Source organism: Balaenoptera physalus, assembly GCF_965194825.1.
Source record: "Balaenoptera physalus genome assembly, chromosome: 7".
Taxonomy (NCBI): Eukaryota; Metazoa; Chordata; class Mammalia; order Artiodactyla; family Balaenopteridae; genus Balaenoptera; species Balaenoptera physalus.
The window spans coordinates 101,309,133-101,331,261 of NC_138886.1; the positions used below are offsets into that span (position 1 = coordinate 101,309,133).

Genomic DNA, 22,129 nt, shown 5'->3' on the forward strand with positions numbered 1-22,129 from the left:
TACACAGTAAGTGCTATATAAGAGTTGTCTATTTTTTTTTACGATAATGCATTCCTGCATTACTTATGTAATTTAAAAGTAAAGAATATGTTTGCGATTGCATTAATAACTCCCTGCACCCAACTGCCTAACAAGCACGAGGGCCATTTATTAAAATCTCTCCATCCTGAGAGCCTATCACAGGGTCTGGCACATAATGGCCACGTTGTAAATACCTGTTGCGGGGACCAGCCTGCCGCTTCCCACCCCTCCCCGCACCCAAGCGAGACCTCAAGTTGACCTTCCACCCCGAAACCTTCCTCAGCCAGCGCAGCCACCGGCCGCCCAGTACGCAGGCGCGAGAAGGCGGGGCCCAACTCACGGCAGCCCCGCCTTCCGGGCGTGTAGACGTCACTGGACCGCGCCGCGCAATATCTGACGGGCCTGCGGCCCGCCTTCCGGAAGGAAACCCTGGCGGCTAACTATGGCGACGGTGGCGGAGCAGTGGGTGCTGGTGGAGATGGTACAGGCGCTCTACGAGGTGAGCTTGGCGGCCCCAGGGGTCCACGACCACACCCAGCCCTGGGGAGGTGGGACGTTTTGTGTGGATTTTTGGTCTGAGGCCTGGGCAGGCCTGGCCCGGTTACGCCCGGACCCCCGGCGTCCCTCGCTGGAAAGGCTCATAGGCGCACACATTTCCCAGTGGCGGAATGTAGGGAGGCACGGGCGGGAGCCGGAGCCGGGGGTCTCGTATTGCGCTGCTGCGAGCGCGGAGCCCTCTCCAGGTCCTGCCCGGATACAGGAGAGAGGCTAGTCAAAAACAAGAGTTGGGACTGATGGTAAAACGGAGTGATGAAAGTAGAGTGGAAAATCTCAGTCTGGAGAGGTCCCAGGGAAGACAGGTTCTCGGAACTGTGGAGCAGGGAATAGGGGAAAGAATTGTAATAAGTTGGACTTTGTTTTTGTTGGGACGTGGGGTTAGAAAGGAAGCCGAATGATTTAGGTATGAGAAATAGTTTGTCATTCTTCCCGCCTACGTCCCATCTTCTGTCTTGTAAAGATAAAATTATTTTAGTAAAAATTTAAAGAAAGACCAGTTAGGAGCTTTTTTGAAAGGCCAGCTGTTTCAAGTAGGTAAAATAATATGACATTTAAATGTCAGTCTTGGAGAATGTTCATTCATTTGACATTTAGTGAGTTTCCATGCACTGTGCAATGGAACTTTCTGCGTGTTCTCTGAGCTGTTCAGTACAGTAGCCCACTAACCACATGTGGCTGTTAAGCGCTTGAAACGTGGCTAGTGCAACTGAGGGGCTGAATTTTTCATTTAATTTAATTTAGATGTGTATTTAAATAGTTGAATGATGCTAGTGACTACAGTATTGGACAGCAGAGATCTAGATGCTAGGAATAGTGCAATGAGGGAACAGGTAGAAGTCCCTGTGCTTACAGAGCTTACATTCACTTAAAGTGAATCTGTTTCCTTTTGATAATTTTCTTAAAACTTAATATAGCGTTTACTGGTAAGGGTGATGATGCAAGATGTATTATTGCAAAACCCATCAGGACTTTTTGAAAAAAAACAGTTAAGAGAGCAAATAGAGCTTAGGTGATGTCCAGCCTTAGGTAGATTATAGTGACTAAGAAGAACCACTAAAATCTAAGATTTCTTTTTTAGAAATGAATAATTTCTACTATATGTTGTTGCTGCCTTTTTGAAGACTGCCCTTTGACTATGTAACTTCTCATACCCTGGTATTGACCATGAGTGGGACTTGAGAGAAGGTCTCCTTTATGTAACATTTCCTAGGGAAGAAAAGAAGCCACATTTGTGATTTTTATTAATTCAGTAGACATTTCAACTTTTCTTAGGATTTCTTTGTGGAGTGGAATGTTTAGTGACTTGGACTTATGTTTGTCAACTATAATCCAATTACTGATAAAACCAAAAGGATTTTTTTAGTCGAGTCCTCATTCTTAAATGAATTATAGTCAGGAGGGATCAGCAAATTTTAAAAATAGTCTTAGATTTCTGGTTTTGCTTCTAATTTCTGTGCACGGTGTATGCAGAATTTGAGGAGTCTTGCTGTGTACCCATACATATGTAACATGTATGTAGTTCTAAAGTTATTTGTCCAGTGACCTGGAAGGTTATTTATGAAATAGTCAGCAGTTTCCCTGGTCCCCGCTTCTGAACTTTTTTAACTATTGGGAATCATCATTGCTTTTTTTTCGTCTAATGTTTGAAAATAATTTGTATTTACGTTTCTAAATACCTTTTTTTTTTTTAACAGCTTTATTGGAGTATAATTGCTTTACAATCGTGTGTTAGTTTCTGCTTTATAACAAAGTGAATCAGCTGTACATGTACATATATCCCCATATCTCTTCCCTCTTGCATAAATACCTCTTTTAAATGACTTTTCAATGGCAACCTATTGGAATGTAGCACCCGATAACTGACTTATGGAGGTTTAGTTGATACCTGGAATCTTTTATATGCACTTACTGTATCTAGTTGTGTAAGACATAAAAGTCAGCCTGGCTTTTATCCTGGAAATGTTCAGTTGAAAAGAAGACCTGATGTGGATAATTTCATTAAGGTACCTTTGTGGATGTTGACACGGAAAACACTACATACTTTTGGGGAACTGTGGTAGAAAAGAGACCTGCTATTTCTTTAAGCACTTATAATGTCTTTTTTCTCTGCCACGTTCCAAGGAGAATTTAAAGAGCCCTATTGGGGATACAGGAAATATAGTAAGTTGTGCAAAAGTCTTTGAGAATTATGGAAACTGGTGTCCAAATAATTCTCAATTTATCCATGGTATGTGGGGGTTGTAGAAGGCTTGTGAAGCTGTGAAATGTTTGTTACAGTCATTTCCCACCAGTAAAAATATAAATTACCTGAAGGATCTGATAGTTGATATTGTTTGACTATTGGAATTCTGTGTCAGATTTAATTTTAAAAATTAATTTTATTCCTAAAGATGTTTTTATTCCTAACGCTGCAGTTTTAGAGATTTTTCATGTAGGAGAAATTGCCTTCTGTTAGAAATGGGAAAAGGAATGAGTAGAAATGAAGTGCGCTTTGAAAGTAAATTTTAAGAAGTAATAAATAGGTTAAAGGTCATGGGAGCAGTATATGCAGGTGAATTAAATTTTATGTGCAGGTTTTGGAAATGTTTATTTCACTTCTTGTTTTGCTTCTGTTTTTGACTGACTCCTAGGCTCCTGCTTATCATCTTATTTTGGAAGGAATTTTAATACTCTGGATAATCAGACTTCTTTTCTCTAAAACTTACAAGTTACAAGAACGATCTGATCTTACAGTCAAGGTAAGAAGTTAAATCTCTATTTTATTATTTGGTGTATGATTATAGTTGCTACATCTTTCGAAAAAGGACTTGTGGTGGCTCAACTATCAATGTTAAAATATTTTCTGGCATGTAAGGAAATCAGGGTAAGCAAAATACGGGGAAGCCAGGGATAAAGTGAATACACAAAGGAGTACCATGTTACAGGCCTTTATACTTTGCTAGGAGTAAACAGCAGCCTGGGGACGTACTAGATGCTGGACGGGAAGCATGGATGCATGCTGCATTTCAAATGTCCGTATACAAGAAAGATTACATGAGTTGCTCGGGAAAAGCACCACTATTCCTGAAGCCTGAATGAAAGTTTTCCCTGTGGTCTTTATAAAGGAAATTCAGAGTTAGAAAGAATCCTCCCCATCCCACTGCTCTCCACCTTCCCACCCCAAATCAGATTTTGATGTGTTCTGTATGGTAAGGGACCCAGCTCCAGCCCAAGCTAGGCAAACCTTAGGAAGCAGAAGTGTCGAGAGGACTTGCAATCCTGCCCACTTCGAGTCTGTTAGTATGAGGGACCAAGGGGTTTGTGGAATCCCCTACCTTCTCACGCAGGTAGGAACGCTTAGTAACTGTGCCCCAGGTGTGAGAGGAAGAGCAGCTTTGACTGCAGTGTGGTTTCTGTAGCTTGGATTGTTTCCTTATCCAGCCTCTGTAGCAGTGTGCCAGAATACTACTTAGGGATACAGAGACGGTGAGAGATGTTTTCCCACAAAAATGCCTGAAACTTTGGTTCACAAGGCAGCATTGAGTGCGGCACAGTGATGGAGCACTGCTCTCTTCTGGAGCATTCACAGAAGGAAGTGCAAGTGGAATGGAATTACAGCAATGTGGCGATTGTTTCCCTGGTTTCACTGGCTGCCCCTGCTGTCCTGATCATTCATATTTGTCATGAGATGGTCAGGCAGTATCCCCCCTAGGGGATAAGGGATATGCAGCAAATGGTTCTTAGGGCAAATAAGTTTTGGAAACCTGGGTAAAGAAGACTAAAGAGGTGTCTCATTGCATGATTTCTTGTAACCTTTAATATGACAGTGGATATTTGAACTGCTGTTTGGAGAACTGCCCTAAACTTGACCATAGATCCCCACCCCCGCCTTTTTTTTATGACTACCTTGTGAGATTAGTGTGCCATAGAACACACTTTTGATAGTATTGCAGTAAGATTGGGCTATCTGGGCCAGAAATCCTGTCTCTACTTTTTTCCCTTGGTATTTAGGAACTCCACGTGAATGATTATGAGGCCACGGAATAGATTTCTAGCCCAACTTTTTAAGGGGTTGATCATTCCTAATATTCTTAGTTTAAGTTTAAACAGGTCAATCCACACAAATATGCATTTTAAAAGAAGGATACTGAAACATAATTTTAGGATAACCCTCTAAAAAACCTAGAGCAAGATTCAGTAATCACTGACATCTTACCCTAAAAGCTGTGGAAGAAAAAAAAACTATATGAGTGTTTCTAAAGCTTAACTTATGGCAGCAAAGAAGAAATGCCCTTCTCAGTTTTATAGGTCTGCAGAGTCTCTTTTTTTATTATTAATTAATTAATTTATTTTATTTTTGGCTGCGTTGGGTCTTCGTTGCTGTGCGTGGGCTTGCTCTAGTTGCAGCGAGCGGGGGCTACTCTTCATTGAGGTGCGCAGGCTTCTCATTATGGTGGCTTCCATTGTTGCGGAGCATGGGCTCTAGGTGTGCGGGCTTCAGTAGTTGTGGCAGGCAGGCTCAGTAGCTGTGGCTCGCGCGCTATAGGGTACAGCCTCAGTAGTTGTGGTGCACGGGCTTAGTTGCTCTGCAGCATGTGGAATCTTCCCGGACCAGGGCTTGAACCCATAGCCCCTGCGTTGGCAAGCGGATTCTTAACCACGGCACCACCAAGGAAGTCCCCTGCAGAGACTCTTGAATACCAGGCAGTCTTGAGTTGATTCTCAGATCTGTCTCTGTGGTAGCAAGTGGACAGTATGCATGATACATACGTCAGGCTTGTTCAGGCTGCTGTTCTGTGCAGTCATTGGCAGAAAGAGATGAGGAATTTACTGGCTGATTTACTCAGCCAGCATTTTTGAGTGCCTGAGCATCAGGTGAATATGCTCCTAGCCATGCCCTAGAATTGCCTATTAGGAGAAAAGTGCACGGAAGCATTTAACAGGAGTGTGAAAATAGAAGTATTGAGAGTGGGCCTATGTAAGGCAAGAATTGCTGTGGCTGTCATGTTCATCAGGTGCCTCATCTCATCCTGTACATCCAGACTACATTTTCAAAATTACATTGTTTTCTAGTTCAAGAAAGGATAAGAAACTCAAAATAGTCAAAATACTTGGAATGCATGAAATAACAGGTAAAAAGAATAAAGTGGTTTTTTTATGAGAAATTTCCAAACAACTAAATCCTACTACAATAATTATTATAAGAGAGTCTTTTGGTATATTTCAGTTACTTCTGAATCCTTGCCAATGGCTTGTAGAAACAGTGCTTTGTAGTCTAGTTGATCCCTTCCTGTGACAGTCATGCCTGTAAGAACTTAAGGCATGGCTGTCTGTCATATCTTGCAGTAGAGGCTGAGCTCCCTTACCTGCAGTCATGCCTCTCACCTTTGTGTTATAGACTTTTTGTTTTATCATCAGTAGCAGTTATACTTCCTACTTCCCACAGTGAAAAATCCTGAACATAGAAATACAGTTTTTAAGAAATTTCCAGTCAGCCACAAAGCTTCATGGAAAAAGAGCCTTTAGCCTGAGATAAGGAAAGAGGTGAGGGGTTAAGTGCACAAAACTCAATAGTGATTCTGTGTCATTTCCAGGCACAGCAGCTGGACGTCTGTGTCTAGCAGTGTGTTCATTATGATGGTTCCATTACAACGAACAGCTTAGATACCGCTAGAGTTGCTGTCCAGTAATTAGCACTGCACTGTATTTTAACTGCTTTTCTCCTGTAGGAAAAGGAAGAATTGATTGAAGAGTGGCAACCAGAACCTCTTGTTCCTCCTGTCTCAAAAGACCATCCTGCTCTCAACTACAACATCGTTTCAGGGTAAATTGTTTTTGCTAGTCAAGGGCTTATATTTGGTTTCCTGTAGGTAAACTCAACAAAGTATCCAGTGGTTTATATAGTATTCCTTTTTTAACTGAAATAAGATTTTTAGAAATTTCTGGAGATCAGAAACTGCTTTTTAATAGTCTCCAATTTGGGTTTCTGAGTTTGTCCCTTTTTAAAAATATATATATATATTTTTTAAAGTAATACACACATGTAATATTTCAAATGGGAAGACAGTTAAAATGAAAAACAGCATTCCTACTTTTTCCCACCTGGATTGTTTCTGATTTTAGATCTGTTGGAGGTTACCTTCATAACTAGATATTAGCAGTATGCTTACACTACTGTTTCTTGATTGATTAATGATAGGCAGTGCCTGTTGACTTTCACAATATGAATTATGAAACTTCAGCTCACTTATGCTACCTACCTCCTGGCTTCCAGTGTTTTATTTATTTTTATTTTTATTTCTTAAATTGAAGTATACAGAAAATATCAGGCACATATGTATTACCACCCAGAAGTAATAGGTATTAACATTTTGCTCTCTTTACTTTAAATCTATTTTTTAAAAGAAATAAAACATTAGAAATGCAGTTGACCCTTGAACAGTATGGGGGTTAGGGGCCCTGACCCTCTGGGCAGTCAAAAACCTGCATATAAATTAGAGTCAGCCCTCCAGATACCCAGTTCCTCCAGATATGTGGTTCTACATCCATGGATTCAACCAACTGTGGATCATGTAGTACAGTAGTATCTACTGTTGAAAAAAATCTGTGTATAAGTGGACCTGCACAGTTCAAACCCATGTTGTTCAGGGGTCAAGTGTATCACTAAAGAAATCCCTTCCCATCTATCACTTACTCTTGCCTCCCAGGCAAGATAACCACCATCTTGAAGTTGGTAGATGTTTTTCCTTTGCTTATATTTATACTTTTGCCACAGCATGCCTGTTGCCATGAAAGTGTTTAGTATTCTATTTAAAAATATGTTGTAGGATATTTTCCTGAGTATGTCCTTCTACTTCTGGTCTGATCTGAGAGAGGCTTGTATTCTTCACTTTCGTGAATTTCTTTGGTCTCATGAAAGTTTTACTTGTCCTGAAATCAGACTTACCAATCATTAATGTTATGGTTATAAAATCCTTCCTACCACAAAGGTCTAATTTGCCTGTTTTCCGTATGACAGTTAGTTGTCCCAACATTATTAGTTGAATAGTCCATTTTTTACCTACTGATTGGAAATTTCCCTTCTTTCATATGTCAAGTTCCCTTATAAAGGATCTGTTTCTGGCTTTATTTCTATTCTTTTGGTATATTTATCTCTCCCTGTGCCAGAACCTCGCTTATACCACAGCTTAATAATAGGCCTTGACTAGAGTGAGTCCTTCACCTCCTTGTTCTTCACAATTGTCTAGGCTATCCTTGACTCTTCACTATGAGTTTAGGTTTAGCTGCTCAGATTTGACCAGAAAATGGGTTTGGGTTTGTGACTAGTAATGCATTGAATTTATGGATTAATTTGGAGAGAATTGGTATATTGCTAATACTGAATCTCTTCACCACGTACCTTGTGTGTCACTTGTATACTTAGGTCTTTTATGTCTCTGAGAGAAGTTACATAACGTTCTTCATAAAGATTTTGCTTAACTTTTTTTTCCCTACTTTTTATTTGGAAATAATAGTAGATTCACATGCAGTTGTAAGAAATAATACAGAGAGATTTCATATACCCTTCATCAGTTTCCCCCAGTGGTAACATCTTGCTTAACTATAGTACAGTATCACAACCAGGAAATTAACATTGCATATCTTTTAATAGCTTCGTCTCTGGGTTCCAGAGAGTTTTCACTTCTGTCATGAGGCATCATTTTCTTCTTGTTTCTGTGTTATTGCATTTGCTAGGATACCTAGCATGCAGTGTTGAATAGGAGTGGTAACAAGGGCCTCTGTATCCTGTTCCGGATGGCTTTTAAGGGATAACCTGTATGGTGTTATAGGCCTTCCTTTCTCTTCCTAGTTTGCTAAGGGAACTTTTTGTTAGTTTTAAAGTCAGTGTTAAATTTTATTAAATTTTTTTTTTATCTATTGAGATGGTTGTGAGTTTTCTCCTCTAATTCATTGCTATATTAAATTGTACTGATCGATTTTTTTACATTAATTAAGCATATACATAAATTTTTATGAGAAAAATTGCAAGCAACCATGCCACTCATCCTCACCCCAGATTTCAGCTCTGTAGACTTGCAGAAAGATGGGAGATTTACTCTCCGGAAAGGCTAAATATAAATTGGAAGTCCTAAGAATGTGTGAGGAGGCGGGTGCCATTCTAAAAACAGAAAGCAAGTATATAATGAATAATGGGATGCTAATTCCGTTTCCTCCAACTCAGCTTTCAGAAAGTTGGAAACCAGATTTATATCCTCATATACACCTCACTGGAGGATTCCTCTCTGGTGAAACTCAAAGTCAAGAGAATAAAAACAGAAAATTTTGAGTTTGGGGTCTCCACAGATGAATAAACAAGTCTGTGTCTCATTATCATAGAGTGAAGCCCACCATTTACAAAGAAGCCAAGCCCATTTACACAGTGCTTGCAATTAGCATTTCAGTGTCTTACTCTTAAAAATGTGTGGACAACCTTAAATTATGGTCCATTGATTTTCAACAGAATGCTGAGACAATCCAGTAGGGAAAGAATACTCTTTTTAACAGATTGTGATGGGACAAGGGGATATACACATGTAAAAGAATGATGATGGACCCTGACCTCACACCATGTGTAAAAATTAGCTCAAATTAATCATGGGCTTAAATTTAAGAGCAAAAACTATAAGTTCTTAGTTTAGAAGAAAGAAAACAAAAGAGTAAATCTTCATAATCTTGGATTGGCCAGAGATTTTTAGATATGACACAAAAGCACAAGCAGCAAAAGAAAAAATAGACAAACTGGACTTCATTAAAATTAAAAACATTTGTGCTTCAAAGTCCACTACTAGAGAAATGATACAAAACCCCACAAAATGGAAGAAAATATTTTCAAGTCATATATTTGTTAAGGGGCTAGTATCCAAAATATTAAATATATAAAAAGAACTCTTACAACTCAGTGATAAACCCTATTTAAGCATGACTATTTGGTTAATTTTTATTAATTGTTGGATTTTTTTTTTTTTTTTGCTAATATTTGGTATTTTTAGCATCAGTATTGAAAAATGAGTTTAGTCTTTTTCTTTTCCCTTACTGTGCTGGCCCAGCTTTGGTATCAGAGGTATATTAGTCTTATAGTTTTCCTGGCAACACTATTTGTGTTTGTTCTGTTGAGCATAGATTTTTAATCATGAATTTAATGTCTTCAGTGAGTTTTTAAAGCTGTTCATATTTCCTTTTTGAGTAAGTTTTTGTTACTGCCATTTAGTAATTGTTCATTTCTTCTTTTGTTTTCAAATGCATTGGCATGAAGTAGTTCATAGAAGTAGTTCATGAAGTAGTTCATAGTAGCTCCTTTCATATTACTTCTTCTGCCCTGGGTCCTGGAGTGTTTGAGATTTTGTGTGCAGTCTCTGTTTCCCACAGCACTATGGCTCTCCCTAGAGGAAGCTCCACTGACCTTCAAAACCAAATGTTTGGGACTTCCCTGGTGGTCCAGTACGAATCCACCTTACAGTGCAGGGGACCCGGGTTCAATCTCTGGTCAGGGAACTAAGATCCCACATGCAGTGTTGCAACTAAGCCCATGCACCACAACTACACCGAGCCCTCGCGCCTCAACTAGAGAGCCCACGTGCTGCCAACTACAGAGCCCATGCACTCTGGAACCCCTGCGCCACAACTACAGAGCCCACACACCCCAGAGCCTGCGCGCCACAACTAGAGAAGCGAAAACCTGCACACCACAACTAGAGAGAAGCCCACGTGCCACAACGAAAAATCCCACATGCCTCAATGAAGATCCCGCATGCCTCAACTAAGACCCGGTGCAGCCAAAAATAAATAAAATAAGTAAATAAATAATAAATTTTTTAAAAAAACACAAATGTTGTGGGGGTTCATCTTCCTGGTGCAGGACATCCAGGCTGGGGAACCTCTTGTCGGGCTCAGACCCCTCACTCCTTGGGAAGGGCTTCTGCAATTGTAATTATTCTCCCATTTGTGGATCACCTACCTGCAGTTATCGGTCTTGACTATACCATGTCTGCACCTCGCCTACCCATCTCATTGTGATTCCTTTTTTATATCTTTAGTTGTGGAAGAGCTTGTCTGCTAGTCTTCAGGTCATTCTCATTGATAGCTGCTCTGTAAATAGTTGTAATTTTGGTGTGCCCATGGGAGGAGGTGAGCTCAGGGTCTTCCTAGTCTGCCATCTTGGCCACTCCCAATGCAGTAAATTATTATTTATTTATTTATTTTTGGCTGCGTTGGGCCTTCGTTGGTGCACGCGGGCTTTCTCTAGTTGTGGCAAGCAGGGACTACTCTTTGTTGTGGTCCACAAGCTTCTTGCTGTGGTGGCTTCTCTTGTTGAGGGCTCTAGGTGCACAGGCTTCAGTAGTTGCAGCATGTGGGCTCAGTAGTTGCAGCACACGGGCCCTAGAGCGTGCAGCTTCAGTAGTTGCGGTGCGTGGGCTCAGTAGTTGTGGCTCGAAGGCTCTAGAGCGCAGGCTCAGTAGTTGTGGAGCACGGGCTTAGTTGTTCTGTGGCATGTGGGATCTTCCCCGACCAGGGATCAAACCTGTGTCCTCTGCATTGTCAGGTGCATTCTTAACCACTACACCACCAGGGAAGTCCCAATAAATTATTTTTTAATTAAGGTGTGTACATTGTTTTTTAGACATAATGCTGCTGTACACTTAATAGACTACAGTGTGGAGTAAACATAACTTTTACATGCACTGGGAAACCAAAAAATTCATGTGGTTCTCTTGATTGCTATACTTGCTTCATTGCAGTGGTCTGGAACCGACCCCGCAGTATCTCTGAGGTGTTCCTGTATACACAGTTTTCTTGAGTTCTGGATTCTTTCATTCGTCCAGTTGTCTGTTCTCCCTCAAGTGCCAAACCTGTTGTTAATGGGGGTCTGTAGTATTTGTTTCTTTCTGGTAAAGCACCATTGTCCTATTTCTAAGTTCACTTATGTAATTACTGACTCTCACTAATAGTGTGGTTGTGGGTTTTGGCTGGGAAGGGTTTTATTTTCCCTCCTTTGACTCTTCTGAAGCCTTGTTGTGGAGATGTCTTTCTGTATCGGTTTTATTTGCTTCTGTGAGGAACTTTGAAGTGTCTTCAGCTCCAGTATTCCTGTGTTAAGTGCCCTGTCTGGCTTACTGCTGCAAGCCTGCATGGGGCACAGGTGTTAGCCTTCCACTTCTCATGGAAACTGTTTTCCTTTCCTGCCCCATGTGCTAGGCAGAAACAAGATGTCTGCATCCCTACGTCATGCTGGCAGCTTATCGACTCTGGTCAGGGGCTTTGGGTGTACTTATTCCTGATAGTTTGATTTCTCTGTGTGTCACAGTTTTTGTAGAATGGCCTCAACTTTCACAGCAGCAACCGTTAGTACAGACTTGTCTACGTGGATATTTTGTTTTTTCATCTTTTTGTGGGTGCCAACACCTCCACATCAGGGAGGACTTATGAAACTAAAGAAGTCCTGGGAAGTGGGAAACTAAATAACAGTGGATTATTTGAAAGAGAAGAAGCTCTTGAAGCAATAGGAAAAAAGAAGAAAATATGTAATGAACACCTCTTATAATGACAAGTTGAGAGATGAAGAAATTGAGGCTTATGCAGGCCAGGTAACATCCCTGAGTTTCTGAAGTGGTCAGTAGCCATAATACTGACGGGATCTGCCTGACTCCACAACCATGTTCTTTTCGCCGAGTCTTGTATGAGTTCATCTGCTTTTGTGAATTTACTTCAAGTAGTCATTCTTTTCCTTCCCTGGTTTCCCAGCATCTTTCGCTATTTTTCTCATAGAAAACCAGTTCTGTTAAAACATACCAGTGAGAGTGGTGTTTCCCCGTCTTTTCTGACCACAGTGCATTTTACAGAGCAGCCCAGTGCACAGAGCAATGCATGTGTAGAACAGTTCCGTGCCACCGTCCTTTCCCTGGCCCTGTTGGTGCATTTCCATTCCGTTCTATTCTTATGGCTTAGTTTAGGTGAAATAGGCTGGCTGTGACTAAGTAAATTGATCTCACAACCCTTTAATAGCTCACGTCCCATAGTTTGGCCAGTGTTTTTGAAGCATGACTTAAAGCTAGAGTATTTGTCAGCAGAGGACATAATAGGTTGTCTCCTCAAGAGCCCATCTCTTGTCTCAGCTGAACTCAATCCATGCTTCTCCTATGCAACTGGCCACTCTATTTTCCCCCCTTTTTGGATGAGGGGGATTCCTTTTAAATGGTATTCCAGCATTAACTTTAGAAATTGGGAACAGCGCTTACTTATTCTTTTGGTGGCTTCCTGTAGGTAACATGTAATTTTTTTTTTAATATTTATTTATTTTTATTTATTTATTTTGGCTACGCCGGGTCTTAGTTGCTGCATGCGGACTTCTTAGTTGCTGCATGCAGACTTCTTAGTTGCAGCGTGCATGCGTGATCTAGTTCCCCACCAGGGATCAAACCCAGGCCCCCTGCATTGCGAACGCAGAGTCTTACCCACTGGACCACCGGGGAAGTCCTAGTAACATGTATTTTTAAACCACTTAACTGTAAGATTGTTGCTTGCTCTGCCTCTTCATACCTTTGATCTTGATCTTTTTATGTTTCCTCCCTGTTTGTCTCATTCCAGGTACTTTATTTAGCAACTTCTTTCTTAAGTGAGTTTTAAAACTAAAGCAACGGTGTGCCATTAATCTATTCATCTTGGAATTCTAGCTCACTTTTTTTTATTTAAGTAGTACAGGGTGACCTATTAAGAGTAGAATTAATGACCGAGTATCTGATTTTTAATATACTATTGTCTAATTTTACTTTTTAAGAATAAAAAGAGAGATAGGAGGCTAGAATGCAAACAGAGTAGAATGGCAACACTTGTGTGTCCTGTCGCCTTCCCTCTTCTGGACAGCTGATAATGTGTGCCCTGTAACAAGAATGACTGCTGAAGTATACCACTCTTGTCTCTTTCCCCAGCCCTCCAAGCCATAACATTGTGGTGAATGGAAAAGAATGCATAAACTTTGCCTCATTCAATTTTCTTGGATTGTTGGATAACCCTAGGCTCAAGGTAAGTAGCACATATGCTGAAGTGGACAGATAACATGACTGACATAAGCATCTGGACATAAAATAAGAGACAAATGCAGAATATCAGAAAGGGCTGTGTAAGTACTTACTCTTTACTCTTTAGTGACAGAGCTGTAACCTAGTTTTCAACAAAGGGAGGCAAGGGTGTCCTAATGTGGCTTAGTGTTGGGTGACAACCAGAGAACTATATGAACCAGACCCAGGTAATAGTTGGAGATGTATCTAGGAAATTGCTTCATCTCCTGTTGGGATTGTGGGCCAGTAAACATTTTTTGAGGAAAGACCTATGCCCACAAATGCCAGAAAGTGCGAATGCATTGAGTTAACCAGGTTTTAATGATCAAGCTAATATAACTTTTCCATGTTTTAAGTCGTATACCTAAGTCTTCCTATCCCTCTTTTCTTTATATCCTGTTAGAATTGTCTTAGTACTAAGAAAGGGAAAGCCAGGGTACTGGGGAGCTATGTGGGTTAAAGAATAGGAAATGTCATTTTTAAACTGTTAAAGATATATTATTACAGTCTAATTTTTTTTTTTTTTTTTTTTTTTTTTTTACTTTCACAAAGGCAGCAGCTTTGGCATCTCTAAAGAAGTATGGTGTGGGAACTTGTGGACCTAGAGGATTTTATGGCACATTTGGTATGTTTTCTGTCATATTTTTCAGACTACTGCTCTCAAGAATTAAGATTCAGTTTGATTTCAGAACTCCTTGGAAAAGGTATCCTTAATGAGTTGTGGTAATAAGCTGGCGAACTTTCTAGATTTTGTGTTTGAGATCATTGGTAGGAGATGCACTGGTCTGGGGCTGACTGTCCCTGTGGAGAAGAGCCATAGGTACCTAAGGCACACTGTCTCAGTAGGGCAAAGCCCGAGCTCTTGTTGCATTTGCCCCAGGAGACGGTGGTGTGAGGAAACTGTTTCTGCCGGGCATGACAGTTGTAAGGGGAGGCGTCCGGCTGTGAGTGGCTCTGCTCTTGGTAGTCGTGCAGGAACCCAGATTTTCCCTGTCTCGTTGCTTTAGGCCTGAGGGCACCATCTTTGTCTGTGTGGCCGAAGCCAGGTGATGAGTATGGGGGAGCAGGCGTGCAGGGCATTGGTACCTGTTCAGGTGGGCGGGTGGGGTTGCTCATCATTCTGCCCACATTCTGTTGGTGAGAACATAACCCAGGTCACGTCTCCCAGCAGAGGGACTGGAAAGTTGCTCTAGCTGGGCGGCCACCACGTGCCGGGAGGAAAGTGAGAACAGATTTGGGGGATGGGGCAGGTCATACACTGTGTAGCCCTTTTCTTTCTGGAATGAGGACAAAGGATCATTGATTTCCTTGTGTGTGAATGACCTGGAGATGGGCTAACTACATATTAGCATGAGAGTTGTGATTTCAAACACTATGAACTCCCTAAATCAGAGTCATCAAAGAAGACCCTGGAATTTTATGGTGGTTTTTTATTAAATGTATATTGTTCTTTGCTTCTGGAAATTTCAAAAATGTTGTTAAATAATTTTCCAAATGAGTGTATTACTGGAAATAACATTCTGGTTTACAAAATGTCAGAGGGTAGGGACAATGGGGCCAGGGAAGTCTCTTTTGTCTTCTCTACTCATTTTCATTTCTGGGTCTTTGTTTTTTTCACTTTAACAGTTAAGATGTTTTTATTTAAGGGAGCACCTTTCTTTATCCCTTAGCTAATTTAGTGGTTAAATTATTTTTATTGGAAACAGATGATGGGAGTTGGTGTCCAAGAATCCTACAGCTGAAAAGGATCTTTAAAATCTTGTATTCCAGCATCCCAGCTATTCAGAAGAATAGAAAGCTCAGAGAGGTTAAGTGACTTCCTCATGGTCACATAGCTAATTAATTTCAGCCCTAAAACTAGAAAATAAGTATTCTGATTTGCAATATTACTGGCAAGATCAAAGACTTAAAAGAGCTCAGATCAGAGGCTCCCTCTTTCCTCTAGCCTAGTGCAATGATTTGTTTGCCTGCTTTTTATTGGTAGGGTATTATTTCCTTCATAAGAATTAGAAAACTAGAAAAGGCATTTTTTTTACAGGGTTGTTTGTTGTAATCTGATCAACAAGGCTTTCTTTCCATGATCTGCTTGCGGGGTAAAGAAATTTTTTCTTAAAAGCCTCTCTTTCTAGTAGATTTTATTTGCATGTGTGGCCTTGGCTCTTGCTCGGGAGTTAAATCTGAGAAGACCGATAAGAGATTTATTGCTGAATTTAGTGGAAAAAAAGTTTCAAATCTTCAAGACCAGTTTTCCCAGAGCTATGGAAATATGTTGTTTTAATTGCCCAGTCAATTTTTCATTTGGATCACCTGAAATATGTGTAATAGGATGCTGTGTGCCTCTAAACTTGGGGGGGTCGTTAAATTAATGATTTAAAATTTTTTTAATTTAAATATAGTTGACATACAGTATTATGTTAGTTTCAGGTATACTATATAGTGATTTGACATGCATACATTATGAAATGATCACCATGGTAAGTCTAGTAACTGTCTGTCCCCAAAGTTATTACAATATTTTTGGCCATATTCCTTATGCTGTATGTTACATCACCATTGCTTATTTATTTTATAACTGGAGCTTTGTACCTCTTAATTCCCTACACCTAATTTTCCCCACCCCTGATCCCCTTTCCCTCTGGCAACCACCCCTTTGTTCTGTGTATCTATGAGTCTGTTTTCATTTTGTTTTATTTTGTTTGTTTTGTTTTTTAGATTCCACATATTAGTGAGATCATATGCTATTTGTCTTTCTCTGTCCAACTTATTTCACTTTTCATAAAACCCTCTTGATCCATCCTAAATTAATTTTCTTGATGGAATAATTCAATCCATGATATAAACCTCAAAGATTTAAAGAGATAGTGAAGTCTTCTCCCCACGGCCATTCCGCCCCCAAAAAAGCCAGCTGCTATCAGTAGTTTCTTGTTCATTCTTCCAGGCTTTTTTCAGTGTGTGCAAACCACTTCCATACATTTTCCCCCCCGTTTTACAAAAATGGTAGCATACCACATACATGTGGTGTGCTGTTCAAGTGCGTTTTAAATTTAAATTGGATTTCATCTTTCAAGTGTCTGAATGGGCCACCAGAGTCAATATAATGAACACGTAATTGTGTATTAGCTACTCTGAACTACATTATTGGTCACTGTGTCATCCTTATCCTAATGTAGTTGAAGGTTCAAACAGACTGTGGTATCTGGACAAAGGTTGAAGGTTAATTGGCAGTGTGATGGTTTTGTAATAAGACACCAAACCTACAGCTTGGAATAATGTGTATTGTTTTTTGAGTACATTGTCCTTCCTGTAAACTTGTTTTGTTCCTTTTCAGCAGTTGCCCATGCTTGCTTATCATCTTTTTTCCTTTCTTTATGTGTATATCGTATGTATTTTTACTTGGTTTTCCAACAGGGTATTTTCTGTGTTTTTCCTTATTCTGGAACTAATCATTTAAATTACTGTAGTTGTGTTAAATTACCTTGAAATTTCAGTGTTAGATAAGTTCAAGAAGCTACTTGAGGTCAGCTAAGGCTATATTTTAAATCTCTAAAATACCCTTGGGACTTCCCTGGTGGCGCAGTGGTTAAGAATCTGCCTGCCAATGCAGGGGACACAGGTTCGAGCCCTGGTCCAGGAAGATCCCACATGCCACGGAGCAACTAAGCCTGTGTGCCATGACTACTGAAGCCCGTGCACCACAACTACTGAAGCCCGCATGCCTAGAGCCTGTGCTCTGCAACAAAGAGTAGCCCCCACTTGCCACAACTAGAGAAAGCCTGCGCACAGCAATGAAGACCCAACGCAGCCAAAAATGAATAAATAAATTTATTTTAAAAATAAAAAAAAATAAAATACCCTCTATAATTAAATTATTCTGAATATTTAGGGTACATTTGCCCTTTGTACTGAGCATTAAAGCAGAAGTGTACTTCCCTTTCCTCTCATTTTAGTAGCTTACATGTGAGGCTAGGGTCTCTTTCCCAGGCCCACCAAAAGGTTGCTTTTGATTTTGGCTTTTTCTTTTCCTGGAAGTACTAATATCACTCAGGCATCTGTTTTCAGTGATGAAAATGCTCCCTCTTTTAGCTCTTTTCTCAACTTTTCAGATAGTGAATGAAAATCACTTATTGGAAAAGTAAATTTCCTTATTAAAACATTTTCTGTTTATTATTTCATAGTAACATATTAGATGATACTAGATGATTAACACAGAAAAAGAAAATTGACAGTTGAATTAAAATTCTTCTAGTTTCTTAGGCTAAATGTTCTCCTGCCTCCTGAAGGCCCAGCAGGTTCTTAAAATAGTCTTGTGAGGACTGTGTGGATCCGAAGTTTTCCACCTTCTCATCTTATTGTTTTAATGTGTAGTTTAGAATCAGTCAAGTGATTTTATCAGGTTGTGGAGCCTTCCTTTCCTCTAAGGCTAATGGGGCCCCTATGCACTTTGATAGTTTCTCTTGTTGAACCTCTCTGATTGTTTTGTTTGTAATGCATTCAGATCTCATTTACATGTGGTTTATCCCTGTGCCTGGGATCTGCTTTGCATACATGATGCCTACTTGACTCTTTGGTCTTAAACTAAATCAAAAGACAATTAGTGGCAGAGTTTCATGGTGAGAGATAGTGGCATGTAATTGTGTTCTAGAGCCAATAGTAAACAATTGTTCATTTGTTTATTTTAAAAAATATTTTCTGTCTGTTGTAGGACCATGACTGCATGTTTTAGTTGAAAGGGCATTTGGTCATAAAATTCCTAGATCTGCCACTTCTTCCTACCAGTCATGGAATTGTAGTTTTCGCAGTGTAGGCAGGGAATGATCTTAGTTGCACAACTTAGAACATTTTGGTAAGAATCACATTAGATACCATATGTGAAAACATTTTGGAAAACATTCAGCACTGTTTTTAAAGTTCTAATGAGTACATAGGTGATATTTGTACTTTTAAGAAAATTGTCCAAGTCTCAAGGGATTTAAAAAAAGTATGTAACACAAAAATATGGAGATTTTAAGAGAAAATATAGTTGGTTGTTTTTAAACTGTTCTAAAGTTGGGTATTTCATAGTCTTTCCTCTGAAAAACAATCAAGAAGGCCATAATACCTCCTTTTATTCTGATAAGTAGGAACTTGAACAAGTGGCTTTAATATAAGATAGTCCTTAAATATCCAGGATTTGGATAACTTAATTAGCAGATAGCGTACCTTTTTTCCTTCTAAAAGATTACTTTTTTTTCTTCTACAAATATTGAGTTAATTGAACAAACACCAGCATGTTGCTTTTTCGATGCCAGACATTGTTGTGAGTGTTTTATAAGCATTTTCTTGCGGTTCTCCTAACAATCCTTTGAGGCAGGTAGAAGTGTTAACCATTTGACAGGGGAAGGACCTGAGAGGCACAGAGCAGTTTTGGGCCTGTCCATGGTTCACACCTGGCAATGAGGGAGCCCAGGTCTGAACCCCCTGTGATGACTGCCATGGCCAGGCCTTGTGTTTGGTGTGGGGCATCCTGCCCTGGCCTTGCCTCCCATCTGTTACGTTCTGGTGAGGGAGCAGGTGCCAGAAAGGGCAGCAAGTGCTGAGAAGACACAGGCTTTCTGGTCACCTTCCTCCGTGGCCTCTTGCCTACCATATTGGTTCCTAACAGTGAGTGAGAGAATGACGCATGCAAATCTGTGGCACTAATTGTTGAAATGGATCATACACACAGAAGATAGGCATCCAAAGTTAAAGAACATGCCCTGGTAGTTTTTCTGTTTGCTGCCTCCCCCGCCCTTGGGTTAAGAGTTTCTTCCTTGCAGAGTAGCTATCAGACTTCAAAAGAAGTTATGCAACTGTCCGTGTTTACCTGTCACAAAACCTGCTTTGCAAGGCTGACATCAGCTAAAACCCAGTGTCTTTAGATAGGAGGAGGAAAGGCCCATCTTTTTTAAACTTTTGGGACTAGGCAAGAACCAGTAAGTCATTGATTTATTGTAGAGGGATTCTTCTTACCACTTTATGGCAATGATATAAAAATGGCTATGAGTATGTATAATGAGAATACTAACATAATTTTTATCAACTGGGTAGCTAACTCTAAAGCCCTAAAACAAAGCCAAGATTGTTTTACTGTTTTATTGCTAATCAATGAAGAGAGTCATTTAGAGCTACAGAATGATTTAAAATCCTTTTTTGTAGTTGGCAAAAACAGTTTGTCTGTATCCATAGCATGTTTTTTCTTTTTAAAATGGAGATACTGAATGAGAGCAATTCACTGTGGCTTGGGTTGTCCATCTGCTAGCTAAATTGTTGAGATTTGGGATAGATAATTCCCAGTTCAGAGGCAGCATTGTAATTTGAAGGAGGCCTCCTATGGGGGACCTGCCCTCCTGTCTCATCAGAAGTGAGAGGCAGCAGAGTGGTGGGGACCTATCTGTGGGCAGGGTGCTCAGAGAGCACTAACAAAGAGGAAAGGAAGACATGCCTGAGACACGCCCGTGCTCAGCTGCATGGACGTAGCTGGTTCTCTGGTGCTTTGCTGCTTTCCTCGTTCTTGCCAGACTTTGCCTGCAACACTTCCCTGGCAGCATATCTCGTGGAAGGGCGGGCAGTCAGGAGCAGGATCAAGTCTTCAGACTTGGTGGTGTTGATGTCACAGATTTGATGCTTGAAGAGCTAAGCACTCTTTTGGTGCCATTTTGATCAACCGGGATGCATTCTTCTACACGTTACTGTGAAACCTCATATTTATTTAGTGTTGCTCTAATGAAAGTGTCACTTCTATAAAAATGACTACCTGATTGGTAATGGAAATCAAATGGTATTTCATGTGTTTTTTATGTAATAAGCTATGTTGGTATACATTTTAACTTATAAATGGGAAGAAGCATGCCTAGTTGTTTATCATTACTTGATGGGATAAATTGGAATGGGATAAATAGTTCATTTTCACAATTCTATATCATCCTTTAAGAAGTCTACAAATGAAGTGGTCTTCAATTTATTTTATTATTTGGATATTGCTGCTAAATTTTCTAATTCCTCACTATACCTCTCTTGCCATCAAATTGAGATTTAGTTCGGACCCTCTGTGTCTTCTCATCTCTCACTCAATAGCTGGCGCCCACCCCAGCAGCCTTTGGTTCACAATCGAGGGACCTCTGTGCCTTTAGTCAGAAGTCACTCTGAATGTGTTGTAGTTCTGAGTGTAGAAGGGACCCAGGTGCTTCAGACCAGGGGAGTGAAGGCACAGCTTAGCCTTGTATCTGCCCTCTGGGCTCCGAGTTCTCCATTGACAGCTGCCAGATGCTTCTCTTAGCTGTCTCACTTTGTCAAGTGGCAGAAACCCTATATTTCTCTTTGATCCAGTGCTTATCAGAGTATTTTTATGTGATACTCACTAAATGTTTGATTAACAATTGAATGAGATTGTCGGACAGCCCTCATTTAATTACTTATTAAAATTTAGTCCTTTGTGAAGTTGTATCTTTTATAATTCTTAATTTTGTCTTTTACTAGTTAAAAAGCATCACAGTAAGATTAACTTGCCTCTGATAAATCAGTGAGTGGGTTTACAGATTTTAGACACTTTATTCAAATGTTCTAAAAAGTTGTTTATTCCTGTTGCTGAGCTGACCTTACTCACTTGTTCCTCCCTGGAAGTTGGTGGAAATCTCACACTTAATGGCTAACCAGGTCTCTGTTGGAAATATTTAGTCCACTCAGTGTCCAGCCTTGTATCCAGCTGGGTTAAGTTGTTTCTTTTGTATATCTCAGTCCTGCAGGTCTTTTCCCTCTCCCCCTTCTCACTAGGAATGTCTCTGGTAGGGAGGGGCATACTTGGAGGGAAGGCTGATGCTGAAGGGGTCTCCTGGAGCGAGGCTCCCAGCCACAGGTCCTCGACATCTGAGCTGGAGGGCTCTGCCGGGCCATCAGCCCTCTCCACCGCCCCTCACTGGGGAACGTCTGGGTCCCCCTGCCACTGCCTACACTTCTGAGTTCCCCTCAGTGGACATGCCACGGCTCTGAAAGTCTGCCTTTACTCCTCAGAGTTCCTCGTTTCTCCCGTGAAGCTCCAAGGCTGGAGGGGCCTGGCTGCATCCTTCCTGTATCAACTTCTGAGTTCTCTTTGCGCAGAGCATGTGGTAAAACTCTGATCTTGTTCTCCAGACTTGGGTCCTGCTGTAGTTAAAAGAGCTAAAGAAAGTTTTAAAAAATTTTCTCTGCCTCATTTTAAGACACTTGGAAGTTTTCCAGTTCACAGCCAGCTGGTACACTATTTATTTTAGACATCGCTGGTCCCTCCATCCCAGGGTGTGAAGCCTCATGGCTTAGCCTGGAAAGGTGAAAGGCTATATGGAACGATGATGTAAGAGAGAAAAAAAAATACCAGTTTAATAATTACAGTTTATCCCTATAATTACATCAACATTCTTCTTCAGCTGCTTCCATAAAAGGACCATATTTCTCTTTGTACTATACATTTGAATTCACCAGTACACTTA

The 22,129-nt window shown here is 40.4% G+C and overlaps 1 protein-coding gene across 3 annotated transcripts in view; it reads left to right on the forward strand.

Annotated features, from left to right (window-relative positions):
* Positions 1–304: 304 nt before the first annotated feature.
* The window catches only part of LOC309665142 (serine palmitoyltransferase 1-like), a 94,081-nt gene continuing 72,256 nt past the window's right edge, over positions 305–22,129 (forward strand). For all 3 annotated transcript variants that reach the window (XM_082471380.1, XM_082471381.1, XM_082471382.1), the window contains exons 1-5: positions 305–520; positions 3,210–3,317; positions 6,288–6,382; positions 13,521–13,614; positions 14,202–14,274. In XM_082471380.1, coding sequence (XP_082327506.1) covers positions 464–520; positions 3,210–3,317; positions 6,288–6,382; positions 13,521–13,614; positions 14,202–14,274 — 427 coding nt within the window. In that variant the 5' untranslated portion in view covers positions 305–463. The remainder of the gene's footprint in view (positions 521–3,209; positions 3,318–6,287; positions 6,383–13,520; positions 13,615–14,201; positions 14,275–22,129) is intronic.